We start from the raw sequence: 16,217 nt of genomic DNA on the forward strand, positions 1-16,217 counted from the left end.
ATTCGGCTTTTGTTGAAGTGACTGTCTCTATTGTCCAGGGACGGCTTTCTACTGAATTTTGGAGCATTGCTGTGAGGCATTGGTTGATTTGATTGCATTCAGCAACAAGAACTTTCTAACATTGACTAATTTTGGATGATCACCACCCAAACATTGTCCCAAACGTACTGGATGGAGCACCATCATTCCAGAGAACACTGTTCCACAGCAACTACCCCTCCAGCCCAGACCTGGCATTAGGCATGGTGACAGTAGGTTCATGCACATCTGCTCCATAGAGTCCTATTCTACTGGCAATACTTCTCTACAAAAACTAGACAAGATGTGTGTGTGCATTTGCACATCTGTGTCAGCAATGGGTGCAACTTAAAGTAGCTGAATGCATCCATTCATAGTGTATACTCGACTCAGAAGAGGCAAGAAGTTATCATGTCCTTGCAGTGGGCTTGGTCCTGGTGAAGAGCACGATCCTTCTCTTAGCATGTAGTTGACGTCATTCTCAGTCGTGACTCCATACGTCACGGCTTAAATCCCCAGTCGGGACCACGAAGTAAAGGGGCTGTATTACCACAGCACTGGAAATACGTGTTGTTCTTGGTGCCAGTGTGTTATATAAATAATTTTTTTAATGCAATTCATGCGCCTTACTCATACTCCATTATAAATAGGAATATAGTGTTACATTATTGAATTTTTATTATTATTATTATTATCGTATATTTATGCTATGCAAATCCTTTCTTTCAATTATCTAGCAACGTCTGACCAGCAACTAACAGGCCAGCACTTGGTATAGCATGAGCCTTGTTTCCATCGTCTCCAACAGTATTTCTGAGAGTCACGTTTTCAGTCTGTGGGCACAGAGAGGGAGCGAATAAGAGCGAGACATGAAGGGGCGGCCCAAGAGAGCCGCTCAGCCAATGATATGCAGTTACCAGGCGGGTCTGAGGTCTGATTAGACCAATGGGCGACGTCTCCAAGCAGCCAGAAGGCGGGGACTAGGAAGGGGCTCGGCCAATTATATACCGTTACTAGGCGGGCCTGATAGCTGATTGGACCAATGAAATCTCTCCCAGCTGACGACCGTCAATCAGCTGAGCGCCGTTCGCGTACCTTCTTCACTCCGGCGAGAGTTTCGTCCGCTCTCGGTTTTTCGAATTTCGCGACCGGTTTCCCGTTACGAATAATGTTCAAACTCCAGGTTAACAGGGGGCTGCGCGATTTAACGACCGAGCTAAACCAACAACGGCACCGTTATCTGATCCTCCGAGAGAATGTAGCGACCCCTCGAAGACCTCGGGCAGATTAATTTGTACTTTCGCCGACTTCTGTAGGGGGTTAGCCAGCGGAGGCGAACGAGCCAGCGCTCAGAGTTTGATTCACTAGCTACAGTGCGGGTACACAACTTAGCTGGGGTTAGCCAAACATTATGGTATGGGTCAGAGGGATGTTGTACCATTGGAGACGTCCATGAAAAGAAAAAGAGGGATTCACACTGCCTCAATGTGTCGGCTGGATGTGGACTCCGCTGTGGCTGTACTGAAGAAGGAAGTTGAGCCCGGCGAAGGAGATGCCCTTTCCTCGTCAAGGTAAAAAATAAAAACATCTCTTAATACTTAACGCTAATGTTACTTAGAGCTTTCGCCTCCACGGCATTAACGCTAGCTAACTAACTTTCTCGAAACTGCTTCTCGAAGACAGTAGCTAGCTAGCTAGTTAGCTAGCCAAGTGCGTTTAACGGTTGGGTATGCGCCCCTCTGTAGGAGACCTAGCTAGCTAGCCTAGTGAGCTAGCTAGCTCGATTGCTAGCTAACATAACGTTGGCTGCTAGCGAGTGTCGACTTTTCGGTCAGGCTTTTCAGTTGTCGACAAAACTTGGATGCTGAGAGGCACATTTCAGCAGGATGTGAGCATAACATTGGCGAATTAAACACGGACCCCCCCCCCCTGTCCGCCAGTGCGTGGATCTGTTGCGTAATAGGATCAATTTGACCACCTCCGGCAGCAAACGGGGGCTTTAAAAACGTGACCACCACTTATGGCAAGAGCTTCGTAGAGAAGACTGATGACTTTTGGTATGTTTGTCGGTTAAAATATAAGTTTCTTCACTTATGCGTTTACCAACTCCTCAGTTTCCAAGTTCTCAAGACCCTTCAGCAGCAGTGCTCCCCTGCCTCATCCATGGCTTGTTTAGTTATTACAGTTTTGGACCGAAATTGGAGAAGTAATTACTTGTTACCTACTTGTTTACTCCACATATGTTTGACAAACCTCTGTGGAGTAAGCCATACATTTCAGCATCTTCCTAAACTGAGCAGAGAGACGGATACACCCCTTTCTTCAGGAGAGGTGACTAACCTCCTGTCTCACTGCTGTGACTCAGTAGCTCGGCTTGCTTTGCCGTTGCCCAAATGAAGACTTTCCGCTCATCTGTCCAGCCTGCCCATTGGTTTATTAGTCCGGGTGTACTAGACTTTTCTCCGCCCACTCCTTCACTTCCACCCAGTGTATCCCCAGCGCTCTTTTCTCTCCCCTTCTCAACTAAAGGCTTCCCTGGACTTTTTGTCCCATACAAGCTAAGGGTTTTGTACAGGAAAAAAATAAACATCATAGAAACACGTGTTAGACAGGAGTCAGGAGTCACTAGTCAAAGGCTAGTTAAGATGTCATTATAAACTTGACAAGCTCGTTTTGATTTTATTTACAGATCCACCAGTATGGCCAATTTTGAGGTGATGCTGATATTTTAAATGCACATGTTGATGCTGGTAATGTATACTTTATAGTCCAGCTGAAGTTTACATTTACAATGAAATAACAGGCATTGTGTAAATGAATGGATTAAAATGAATGTAATCAGATATGGGCTGAAATATTAGTCAAATCTTGGCATTCATTTGATGGCAAAACTTATTTTTTTTCTTTTCTAAACGCATGTCATTGACATAAGATATTTTCTGCTCTCTTAATATACATCAAGAAGAACCATACAGCAGTGTGTCTGCACGTCTTCAGGTTGTCTTTTATATTGTTTTCAACATACTAAACATTGTCTAGCAACTATTTTGTTATCTTTTTTTATATATTTATTAATTTTTTTTATGAATATATACTTGTCAATAAATTCACGTTCCTGGCTGTTGTCCAGACACACTTTCAAAGAGTCTTTCTCTGTCCTGTTTGTTAGTAGATTGATTTTGCACAATCAACAGTATTCTACCCCTTATTGTACAGCTACATTTCTACATTCTGCATTTCTCATCTAAAATATTTTTGTGTTTTTCTTTTCTATCTGATGTGTAGAAATGTTCATGTTAAAGACCAGCTGCCGATACAGACGGTTAAGAGAAAAGGCATGGCAGGGCTATGCTTAAGCTAGGAAAATGTCTGGGTGTGACCGTGAAGGCTGCTTCCTTTTCCCATGATGTGAAGAGCTAGGCCACCAGCCATGTGAATGGCAGCAAACCTGAAAAGAATAACAACAAAGATCGTTTTAGGTAATGTAACGCAACAGTTAAAACCGTGGACATCAGAACATAATATATCAACTTTAGTACTGTTCAAATTACTAATGCATGCAAAGGTAACGCTGGGCTAAAGTTAAGCTAATATGTTTAGTGGTTCATTTTGGTAGGCTAAGTGTCATACCTTCTTCTGTAACCTGCCTGAGTGAACAGCCCTATGTAGGCATAGGCCAGCCCTATGTAGGCATAGGCCAGGTTCCGTATTTTGCACTGCTTAAGCAATGGTATGTGGTGATGATGACGATAAGAATAGTAGTAGTTAGTCCAGCAGCTTTTGTTTTTTCTTCACAATCTCCCCAAAATGGTTAAATTGATCAAACGGGACTTTGTAACACCTGTATTTACTTTTATGCATTTCCAACTCCAAGTTGCATGGTTTAATTTGAAGTTGTTTCACTACTTGTGATGAGCTGCTTATACTTTTGCTGGTTCCTTATGTAGTTGAGTGATGCTGGTTTACATCAAATCACTTTTGGTACTTGCTAGATCTAAGTATCAAGATGCTGATTGTTACATTTTATAGACTAAAGTCTTGACACATGCAAGTACGCAGAACATGTGAAACAATCTATGCACGCTTAAAATGTTGTGCACATATTGTAAGTAAAGGTGGGGTTAGTAAGTGGTCATAGGCATTGTAGCAGCCTGAAATAATTTTTAAAAAGGTATAGTATCAATTTCCAGATTTGTTTCAATTTCCAATTTCATGTCAGATACATTTATTATTTTCTCATTAAGATATTGTCAGTTATCGAAGTTATTGTTCAGGAATGCGATTGTGTGAACCACACAGATGCCTGACACTCTCAAAGGTTTTTCAAATGTCTCTATGGTATAGAATCAGTAATCAGCAGTAGCTAATGACCCTGAAATAACAAGAAGGAAGCATGACACATTTGTGTGTGCGTGTGTGCGTGTGTGCGTGCGTGTGTATATATGTGTGTGTGTGTATGTATATATATATATATATATATATATATATATATATATATATATATATATATATATATATATATATATATATATATATATATACATACATACATGTATACATGTATGTATGTATGTATGTATGTGTATATATATATATATATATATATATATATATATATATATATATATATATATATATATATATATATATATATATATATATATATATATATATGTGTGTGTGTGTGTGTGTATGTATGTATGTATGCGTGTGTATATATGGTTGGATGGATGGATGGATGTCATCAATGCTGTGACCCATTGCAGCATTCTCCTGTATGCTGGTAATGGTCACTCGTACTCCGCATGATTCAAGGAAAGAGGTGGTCAACAGGTCTGTGGCTGGGGGAAAAAAACATTTTTTTTGGTTTTGTTTGTGTTTTCTACACAAAATAGTACAGCAATACAGACACAACAGGGACGTTCCTTAAGCTCCAGTTTTGAATGTGATGATAATTTCTTACATTTATTTTCATTAGGCTGTAGGATTTTGTCAGAGTCACTCTTTGCCACAAATTTATCTAGATGAATGTATATGTCCGTTGTATGTAGTGGGCACCCTGTTGACGAACGGGCACAACAATTATTATGCAGTATCATTACAGTGATTGTGTATTTCTGAGATTTTAAGCGTTGTGTCCACTATAAGTAATGGCCATCGCAAAATATCTGAAAATCTGACAGTTTAGATGAATCGGTGTTGAAATGAGGTGTCGTCTTATTGCACCGTAGCCTCTTTTCCTGCTACCATTGTGTTATCCCCACTTGTCAGGGTTTGATGGTCCTGTACGGGTTTTTTTTTTGTGCATGTGAGTGTGTGAGGGGTGCAGAGAGTCTGCGTGCCACTCAAGCCTCAGCCTCTCATCCGTCGCCGTTGCCATAGCAAGCGGACCAAAGAGGCCAGTCTAATGACGGAGAGCCAATTTAAATCACGGTTTCACAGTTACCACCTTGAGGGACCAAGCGACATCCACACACCTGTGTTGGATTCACAGGTTTACTCGGACCAGGATGTAAAGGGGCTTTATCATGTCTTCATCAATGGCTGGAAAAACATAAAGCTTTAGTTTGTATGCAACAAACAAAACTTACCCCACAATTGTAATGGTTTTAGCTCCTCTTTCCACTGTAAAACCATTGGAATGTGTTGTTTTGCAGTAGAGTTGGTGTTCAGTGTGCCCCTGTTCCATTTATAGCTTGCTGTTGCTGACAGAGACGAGCTGCAGACTGTGCAGCTCCTTTTCCAAGTTTGCTGTGTGTTCTTCCTGGAATTCTGCTGTGAAATGTGCAGAAATACAGGAATGTACAGGAATATAGGTGGTCTTTCCGAGCCTTCCGTGTCTCCTTTGGGGGGGGGGTATATATAGTTGAATGGAAATGAGCCAGACCCACATTGCTGGTGTGGATGATTATATAACAACTAGCCTTGCTGTGGCGACACTTATGAGAACTGCTAATTCTCAGCCAGAAATTTTAAGAAATGCCATCTTTGTCAACATTTCATGATGAATGGACCAATAGAAATAAATACAGTTTTCTGATCTAAAGATCCCTAAAAGATTTCCCTAAAAAGTTCCCATTCTTAAGATGTGAGGTTTTTGGTTATGATAACTATTCTGCTTCCCAATCTTTAGCAGACTTTAGTTTTTTAGGAAACGTAGCCTAGGTTGTGTACCTGTAGGTTGGACATAATTGAGTTATGTTTCAGGAACATCTCATGTATGGCTGATGAGCCTAAAATTGGACTATTAAGTTGCCTCCTATAACACCATGCCAGAGCACATAAGTAGTGAAACATATCCGTCTCACTGCTGAACACAAAGGATAGGTCTCCTCTGGGCTCATGCAGCTTCCTGTGCTCTCTGCAGTAAAATGGAGCAGTCTGCGGCCAAAGCTGCGGGGGATGTCTTCCTGCATGCAACAGCATGATGGATGGATGGAGGAGGCTGAGCCACCCACACTAGAGAGAGTAGAAAGGGATGGACAGCCTCTACCATTTACACTTTCTCCACACATGATCTCTGTAGGCAAAACAACTGGCTAATGATGCACCTACCATTGTAACAATGTCTGTAACGCCGTATTTCCTAATAACGTTAAAGTTTTTTTCTTTCATTGTCTTTTTTCTCTTTTATGTCACCAGTGATATGTTCTGTTGATCTGCTAAATACGATGTACATAGGGCTGTCAGTCAATTCTATTAATAATCTTTATCAGCCTTTTGGTCCGTTAATCAACAAATTAGCTAGATCCAGACAATAACGGTGGGAATAACTAAATGTTATGAAGCTAGATAAAGCTTTTTTTTTTTATTGTTTCATATAAGGAGTTGAAGGGGTTGTTTAAATGCTTATATATATATATATATATATCAGCCATAACATTAAATTTAATTTAGTAACATTAAATGTCTGCTTACAATAGAATCTGTAAGGGGGTGGAATTTATATATGAGGCAGCAAGTGAACAGTCAGTTCTTGACGTTGATGTGCTGGAAGCAGAAACAATGGGTAAGGGTAAGAATCTCAGACACTTTAACAAGGGCCAGATTGTAATGTTCCCAGTATACAGTGGTTGGTACCTACCAAAAGTGCTCCATAAAAGGTTGACCAGTAAACAAAGCAGTCACTGGACACCTTTGATGAGTGATCGCCTGAAAATGCAGGGACGAAGCTAGGGAAACAATGGTTGTACTTCCTAAATGTTAATTGCAATTATATGTTAACATTCAATAACAATTACATGAAAATATAGTGCCAATGACTAACTCTGTTCTTCCTGTTACATGTCCATGGACCATCAAAATGTTTTTTGCATGCACCAAGCTTAGTATCAAGGTTAGATCTTGGACATGTAGTGGAAGTCTGTGGAAGGGCTTGGACAGGCTTTGGCTGAGACAGATGACATGTAATGATCAGATTAAGAGCAATCTGTATGTCTTTCCCACAAATAAATCACAGATTAAATAATGCTCAAAGTGTGAGAAGACCGTTTTTCTGTGCCATTGCACAATATGAACAAAATAATATTAGGAACGGCAAGGCATGTTAAGTTCTATACTGCAGTATATTAAACATACCGCAATATGACATGGTTAATGGCTGGCCTGCATTTTGATTACAATTTATTGGATTGCATGGATCCCTTGATTTATCAGAACACCCACAGAGATTCTTCTGGATTTGTAAGTGTTATGGATGCCTCAGAGTAAAGTGGGAGGGTGGGGTTATTTCTATATATAGTATGCCTTATAACATTTCTGTTTCTGTCTCTGTAGGTATATACTGGGGCGTGGAGTGAAGCGCAAGTTGAGTGACTATGAGGATCCTGCGCTGGGCCTGCCGTACCCCCAGCAGCGGCAGCTGGTGCTGGACCTGTGCCTGGACAAACTGCAGAGCTGCCAGCGCCGCGCTGAACCCAGCCTTCACCGCTCAGTCCTGCTGGCCAACACCCTCCGGCAGATCCAGCAGGAGATGCGACTGGAGGGGGGAAACTGCTTGCCTCCAGCTCCACCTGCCCCTACGCTCCTTCCTGCCTCCACTCCGCGCCACATCCCTGAGCTGCCGCCTGTGTCTTTAGACTGCCCTCCGCCCCTTAATGGATCTCTGTCCCCATCTGCTTCCCTGGCAACAAGTGAGGATGGTGAGGTCCAGTTAGACTGTGTTGAAAGCAAACCACTGTATACATCCCTCTCAAGCGACGTTGACGAGAGGCCATCAGATTCACTGTTTGGCTCATTTGAGATCACAAATTCCACCAGCTATCTGACAGACCTGGCCCTGGATGACATCTTTGAGGACATTGATACATCTATGTATGATTCGTCTGATATCTCTGTCCTAGCGTTCCCTGCCCCGCGAGGCAGTGGTGCGGCCTCCGGGACAGGAGATGAAGGTCTCAAGAACTTTTCTAGCTGCACCTCAAACACCCTGCAGCTCTGCCTCTCTGACCTCAATGACTTGGACCACATCATGGAGATCCTTGTGCGCTCCTGAACCACTTTACACACACAATCCTCTCTCAGATAGCCATCACAGTGTTTTCAAGGGGATTTGAATAATGAAATGTTTAGTTAAAAAAAGCTATATTTATTTTTATACAAAGAACTGATATATTTATAAGAGGAAAAAAGACTGGCATGACACATACTCACTGTAGGATGAATGCACATTATTCTGACTTCAGGTGGTCAAGCGTAGGCAGCCATCATTCGTATTTAAGCAAACTAAGATTGATATGCAGGGACTTCAGAAATCGAGGCAAAGTATTACCATTAAAACCTATTTATACTGGATCGCCACTCACCTCCTATGGATTTTGAAGATGAAAAGCTACATGGATTAAGGTGGACACATTCAAGCTTTTTGAAGAGGCTTTTATTTTTGTGAACCAGTCCCATGAATATTTCTCAAGCATTACATTAACTGTCATTAATTACGGTGGATCATAACATGCACACTTAACACTCACACTACCTCTCGAAAAACCAAGAGCAAGCTCTTTCTGTGTATAGTCATTGTTACAACTGTCTTTCAGTAGTTCTTTTCCAATATCTTTGGAAAAACTAATGGTCTCTATCAAGCTCTGTCCATGAAGGACCTTCCCTCGGAGAGAATGCGTCAGCCCAAAATATCTAAAACGGAATATTTCAATATTTTCTCTCCTTCTTTGGTTATTGGAGGGTAAGGAATAACTTCCTGTTTTTAAATTGAACCATTTGAATTGATGTTTTTTTTTTTTTTTTTTTTTCCTTCTACATTTTTCTGCGCACATGATTGTCCGATGCTATTGAACCCCTCATAAAAACTTAGTGCCTACAATGGAGGACGAAGACTGGTGTTGGTGGAAGTGCACACTGTGGACCCACACATGGACTTGCCTGAACCTGTTTGTCTAATCCCACTATTTATTTGATATTTTTCCTATGCTGATTGTGCTCTTCTTTTTTTCATGCTTCAGTAGGGTTCTTAGTCTTCTAAAGAAGCCATGTCCCCAGATGTTGTACACATCACCTGCTCCCAACCCTTAAAAAGTTTCTCTACGTCACAAAGATGACCAGTGACTCTACAAAAAAACGATTGTGGATTTCTGTGGATGCCTATCTTGTGGTCAAGATGACCGAGCCAGAATGTCCAACCGTATATCCTCAGACATGGCGCTGTATCCAAATCCTCCACTCTGCTTTTGACCTTATCACTTTATATGAAGTATAAGGCGGTTTACAGCCAACTTGTTGCACTGGTCTCCACTGGTCCGTGTGTTCAAAATGTGTTTAATAGCATGGTTGGTGAACCTACAGACCTGCCTGCATAAATGTAGAGATGCATCTGATACTGAATACTATTGTTATTCAATGAATTCATAATTGCTGAATTGTCAAACAATTCAGTACAGTGAGTTAAACAGTTATTAGACTCTGTATCAGCCAATAGCTGGGCTCAGTACTAAGATTGGGGTTGATGATTTGGTGCATCGCTGCATGAAAGTGCATAGCAGATCTTCAACTACAGCAAGGAAGAGTCCTGTGTAATGAGCATAGTGTTTGTACGGAGAGGGGAGATGGTGGAGGGGGAGGGGAAAGGGAGGAGAGAGAGCGAGAGATTAGGAGGGGGTTAAAGCTCGAAGCTCCTGTCACGCGGAGGCTCTTGCTTGTGGAAAAGGCCACATTGAGAGTTTCACAACAACAGCTGGTATGTGTGTGTGTGTGCGCTTGTACACATTTGTGTGTGTCAGTGCCAAACCCCACCCCCAAAAAAAGGGCCCCAAGGGCTGTATTCTCCTCTCAGCCAATGACCGTTAGTTAGGGGAGGAGTTGCAAGCAGCTCAGAGTGAAACGCCTTCCCTGCTCAGGACTCTTACTTGTGCTATCAAGACTCCTCTCATGAAATATCCTAATGTTTAACTATTAATGCTTACCAAACAAATCCTTTTTTAACCCTGTAAAAAAACTCCAGAGTAGTCAAATCTAAAAGAAGAATAATAACAGTAATAAGCTTCGGGTTAAGAGTCAGTTCTGGCCCAGGAAGGACTTTTTACTCATTTGTATTGTCACTAAAGTGTCATTTTTAGATTAAAAAAAAAGGGTTGACCAAAGACCGAGATAAGAGACCAGTCTTTAAGTAGCACTAGTCTGTAGTGCCCCCCATTCTTTAACTCTGGCCTCCCCACCCCCTCAGGAGACAGCAGGCAGAGCCACAGAGAAATCTGACCCCTGATGAAGTTTACACTGGGTTTTATGGTAACCTGCATTGAGAAGACAATAAACCAGAGACTTATTTAATCACATCCAGCAACTTTTTTCCAAGTGGTCTCTTTTTGATGGTGAGAGCTGTGTATCAAAAGTGTATAGCTTTGTAAGCTTTTGTTTTGTTTGGAGTTTTCTTTGCTTGTTGTGAGCATATAAATATATATATTTGTATTTTGTTTTTTTTTTCCATGTGAGTGTTTGTTTCTATTCTATTTTCTTGGTCTGTTGATCAAAGATTGTGAAATAATTTATTACATTTATTTAAGAGTGAAAAACTGTCTGTAGGTTTTGGTCTCCAGGATGATTTTGTTTGTTTGGTAGCAGGACGTCTGCTTCACCTCTTCTAAGTAATAATTACATAATGTGTGTAAATAGTTCCGATTATGAAGAGATGTTTTTTTATTATTGAGAGTATTTGTAAAAGTATGAGACTGTGCTATTTTGAATGACTGTGGGGATCCTTTTTAGAGTGTATTTTATTCTGCTATTCTTCCTTGGACCAGGCAGTTAATCTGGCAGCTCCTTACACTGTTTTCACACTGAAATGACTGACTGCATTGAAGTTAAAAGGAAGCGTGTTGGCCTTACTGATGTACTATCAGTGAAATGTTATTAGCCGTTGTCTAAGATGATAATCATTTTCCCATTTTTCTTGAGATCAGGATTCTCTCCTCTTTGTTTTTACGGAGTGGTGTAATGCCATCATTTTCAGGATTTCATTTGTTATTCACAACAAACATCTGCCTGATTTCATCAACTGAGTGAGCTGGGACAGTCCTCAGTCAGTACCATCATAGCACATGTACTGAGCTGACTATAGAACTGCCTTTTGAAAATCCATAGTAAAGCACCAATTGCACAAAAGCGTTCCTTTAAAAAGAGTATATAAATATACTTCTTGAGTAATAGAGAGTCTGTGTTTAATTGAGTAATCTCAACTTGGTCATTTTCAGGAGCATCAAAGGACTAGCTTTAACCATTTGTCACATTTATAATTTGGCCATTTTAGTGAAGTTAAATGAATTATCCTAATGAAATTGTAAGATGAAAAAACCTCAAATGTCACTTTTGTCCCAAGTGCAATATAAACATGAAGCGCTGTCTGACCTATTTGCAAATGATACCCATATGTTTAACTTTATATGAATACATTTTTATAAATATAAATAATGGACTGATGACTTTGCAGCCTGAATTGCATTGTTTTCAGACTCTGTGCTCAGTCTGGTCTGTAGCTTGGTTTGTAGCTTTCTGTTCTGTAAATAATGAAGCATCTTTTTTGCATCAGTCATATTCTATGCAATGCTACTGTAGCAGGTCAGTATGTCGGAATAAAAACTGAAATAACAAAAGGCTTTGCGCTGTTTTTACTCTGAGAAAGGTGTATGCACACGGACTAAAGGGTCACATCGCGGTTAGACATGGGCTTTAAAACTGAAATGAAGGTAAACGTGCACAGTCAAACAGGCACACATTCACTGCCACAAACTGAGGCTGGCTTCTTTTCATTATGAACCACAGACAAGTCAAGACTGTATTTTAAAATGTTCAAAAATTAACATTCCTGTAGGTCCAAACATTTCCCCTTAATCCTTTATACTCAATACTATAGCACCTAATGGCACATACGTACACTAACAACTTTGTACACACCTGCTTTTCTTTTGAAGTCTATTCATTTATTAATAGTGGGTGTCTATATTCTTCTGGCAAGGGTTTACACTAGAACTTTGGAACATTGCTGTGATTATTTGATTGCATTTGGTCACATGAGCATTAGTAAGGTCAGCTACTGGTGTTGGCTGATTAGTTCTCCAACTCATCTCCAAGGTATTGGATGGAGCCCCAATGCTGGGGGGTGGGGGCTTTATACCCCTAAAGCTGACTCTTGGCATTGGGCATGGTGAACTTGGGCTCATGTGTAGCTGCTTCAGAATGTCCCATTCTACTAACTTTTATAAAAGGCTGAATTCACTAATTAAAAGGAGGTGGGTGGATACTTTTGGGCATGTAGCTCTTTTCTTGTTCATACCAAAGCTTTTAACATGTCATTCTACCATGGGGCAAGCCTTTCAGAACAGACTAGGACTGTGCCAGGCCTAGTCTACCGCTAAGGCTGCTTACTGCACACTTTCCAGAAACTTTCTGTTCTGGGTTATTAATAAATCAGGAGCACCGAGTATGGAGGTGTCTATTACAGTTAACCCCACAGACAATTTTCCATCTTCACTTTTTTGCAATTTCTTAAAAAACTGTGACTCTTTAATTTGATCTTACAAGAATTTCAGCACATTTCCCAGTCTTTAGTAAAAGAACAGAACATGGATCAAGGCCCATTTATCACTTTAGCACCTCTCTCCTGGATTCCATAGGGTGTGTTTTAAGTTAACTGGTACATGGAAACATATCTTCACAGCCTAAATCCACAGTAACTGACCATGCAGCACAGGTGAAGCAGATTGAGCTGAAAACCATCACAATATTCCTATAAACAAAGGCACATGCTCACACGTACCTATGCTCGCTTGCATTAAAGCAGTGAGTGAACTAATTAGAAGTTGCTGAACACTTCAAATGCTCCATTCTCCCTGTGAACACATCTCCAACTCTGCCCTCTTCCCAGGTTGTTGGGACATCGCAGCACACCCTGCGGTTCTCCTGCGGACCGGACTCAGTGGTTGGCCGTGCTTGATGACAGATGCCAAAAACAGAACAAAGTCAGTCACGATAGCAGAGGGAAGCAGCCTGTTCTGTCGGAGAATAACACCAATGCGGCAGAGCAAGTCTTCCCGACAGTACCTTAGCAACAGCACCCCGACTCTCACACCAGTGTTACACAGGCTACACCTCAGCATCATTTCAGATGCTGACTCAGATCACTGCTTATGAGCATGGGGTTTAATTCTAGCATATTGAATTCTGTTATGTATAAACATGCAGTGCGGTTTGCTCCATAACTTATTTACCATTTAACTCCACACACTCCAACATTAGAACTGACTGTAATAAAGATGGCATCAAGCCCTTCAGTCCATCTATTGTAAATCTAGGTCCAATAAGCTGAGTATTACACCCAGCACCTAGATTTACAATAGATGGGCTAAAGGGGGTTGATGCCATCTTTTATGATGACAATATAGTTGATAGTGAGTTCATTCCAAATACAGATGGACGATAGTGCTCAGATATGTCAGCTTGTCTCATTGTAGAGACCACACAGTGTCTCTATACAGAGCACTGCATCTTGACACAGAGTACTGAAAAACAATCTGACACAGTACTGTGTATTTTTCAGCCATTCTTCCTGTCAGTTCCTGAAGAGCGTGAGTAATGCTTAAAATTATAGTGGATTACAGGGACACTGCTATGGGCGTTGTCACGGTATACTGGTAAACAAAATATACATCACCCAGGTCGGATCCCACATCGGAATTCAACACAAAAGTGTGCTAGTTCCCCAATGGCATTCCTTATAAGCTGAACTGGCTGGGTACATTTGGTGCGTACATGTCAGTCCCTGTTCAATAATTTATTCAAACGCCCTCTGTTGGTTTCTTATGACTGCTGGATTGAGAAAAGGTGGGGGTAGTGTGAATGGTGAAATAGGCCCAGGCTGCCTAATGCCTAATGCCTAAGAGCAGGGCACTGCTGTCACATCACCAATGACTGGAAAATACCCCTTGTGATGCTGTAGCACAGTAACTTATGGGCGTACGCCAGTGTCTACAAAACAAGACGATCTGAAACTGAATTGCAGGTGCTTCTCAACCACAACGTGACCTAAGAAACTTTCAGGACAGGCTGTCCTTTCAGACAGATGAATTAGTATGTTCCATTTTATTTTTCATTGGCAGATTATGTAAAATAACTGCAGTGTTTCATTTGATCCACCCAGGTATACAGGTGCGACTGTACAGCTAGGGGGTGTTTCACAAAGTAGGACTTCTCAGTTTAGCCAGATACCTTAAGGCCAAAGTCTAGTAGGACAAGAGCTGAGGGCCAATTTCTCTTGGACAGCCGTCTCCTTTGGGAGTAAGCTGTCTGACTGCTTTGTAAAATACATTCCCAAACAAAACAACATCTATCCTAAACCTTGATTAGATGGCAGATCTTGAATCTGAACATTTTTCAGGGAGCAGAATGGGCTCTACACAAGCATAACAATAGCTTACCTGCAGCTCCACCTGCTGGACATGCTGTGCACTTTCAGCTCTCTATTACAGTTACCATCCCATACCTAGTTTATCTGGTCAGTCCTTCATTACAGTAAATCAGGTGAGCTGCTGGTGGAACTGAGCAGATCCATACAGTGGCCATGGAGTTCACAGAGAGTCAGCAACCAGCGTTCCTCTACTGACCAACACATTGTTTTTCATAACTGTTCTTTACCAATTAAAATAGTGATGTTGATTAATTTATTTCTAAAGACATAAATAATACTTTTCCAAGTTTAAGAAGCATTTTTGCATACATCCTCCACCTAGTGGCTTTTTCTGCCAGCCAACAAGTGCTTAGCGCATATAGTGTGTTCAGCAAAGCCTGTAGGAAAAGCATCTCAGGAGGCTCCTCATGAAGCTGCTTGAGAGAGAGCCAAGAGTCTGCAAAGCTGCATCGAGGCTCAGGAGGGGCTAGAGTAAGTGTGTAAGTGTGTGCATATGTGTGTGTGTGTGTGTGTGTGTGTGTGTGTGTGTGTGTGTGCATGCAATATCAGTATATCACTGCTGTCCAGTGAAAAACATGTATCTCCATTTTTGTCCGTTTTTAGTTTTCTCCATGGTTTGAACCCCATCTGTACACTGTGTAAGTAATTCTGGACGAATGGACCAATAGAAATGCTCCAAATGACTCTGAATAACCTCTTACACTGACTTCCATTCAGAGTTAAGCCCATTTTTGCCTTCTACTGTAAAATTGCCATTTTAAAGATACATGTTTTTCTTCGGACAGCGACGATATTTACTGTTTATTTAAATCACTTATAGAAGGACTTCATGGGGTGCTTTATTCAATGGGCTACACTGTTACTCTACTGTAACAGTATCTATGTTGTGTCAATTGGAAACCTTAAAAAGGAACATTGTCTGAATGGGATCGGAAAACACAAATCTTAAATAAATAAATAAAATAAAATAAGTAGACATGTAGTGTGTGTACCCTGCATATGCTCTTGTGATCATTTACACCACAACTTGTTTTTCTGAGCATTTTGTGGATTTCACCAACTCAATAATTACAGAAGAGAGCATAAATGGTCCTGTTTAACTGACGTTCAGTTGACTCACAGTTGAACAGGACCATGTATGCTCTCTTCTGCAATTATTCTGCATAATACAGTAATCAGATTTTTTTTTTAACTTCAGGAAAATCAAATATCCTAATAATCATGGAAAAATGACGATTCATATGTTGCGATCTGACATGTATTACTATAACAAATTCAAATCCAAAATGTC

General features: G+C 41.0%; 1 protein-coding gene across 1 annotated transcript; it reads left to right on the top strand.

Moving 5' to 3' along the window:
* Positions 1 to 1,122: 1,122 nt before the first annotated feature.
* LOC140560417 (cell division cycle-associated protein 4) lies at positions 1,123 to 12,116 on the top strand. The gene is made up of 2 exons (XM_072684902.1): positions 1,123 to 1,589; positions 7,795 to 12,116. Exons 1-2 carry the CDS (start codon positions 1,435 to 1,437, stop codon positions 8,510 to 8,512), a joined length of 873 nt encoding a protein of 290 aa, XP_072541003.1. The 5' UTR covers positions 1,123 to 1,434; the 3' UTR covers positions 8,513 to 12,116.
* Positions 12,117 to 16,217: the final 4,101 nt, after the last annotated feature.

This window comes from Salminus brasiliensis, chromosome 1 (genome assembly GCF_030463535.1).
Source record: "Salminus brasiliensis chromosome 1, fSalBra1.hap2, whole genome shotgun sequence".
Classification (NCBI taxonomy): domain Eukaryota; kingdom Metazoa; phylum Chordata; class Actinopteri; order Characiformes; family Bryconidae; genus Salminus; species Salminus brasiliensis.

What these genes read in the sequence shown, in the direction of transcription:
- LOC140560417 (XM_072684902.1), top strand. Translation starts at nt 1,435, where the DNA reads ATGGGTCAGAGGGATGTTGTACCATTGGAGACGTCCATGAAAAGAAAA. An exon ending in GATGCCCTTTCCTCGTCAAG is followed by an intron (nt 1,590 to 7,794) that starts GTAAAAAATAAA and finishes CTGTCTCTGTAG; the next exon opens with GTATATACTGGGGCGTGGAG.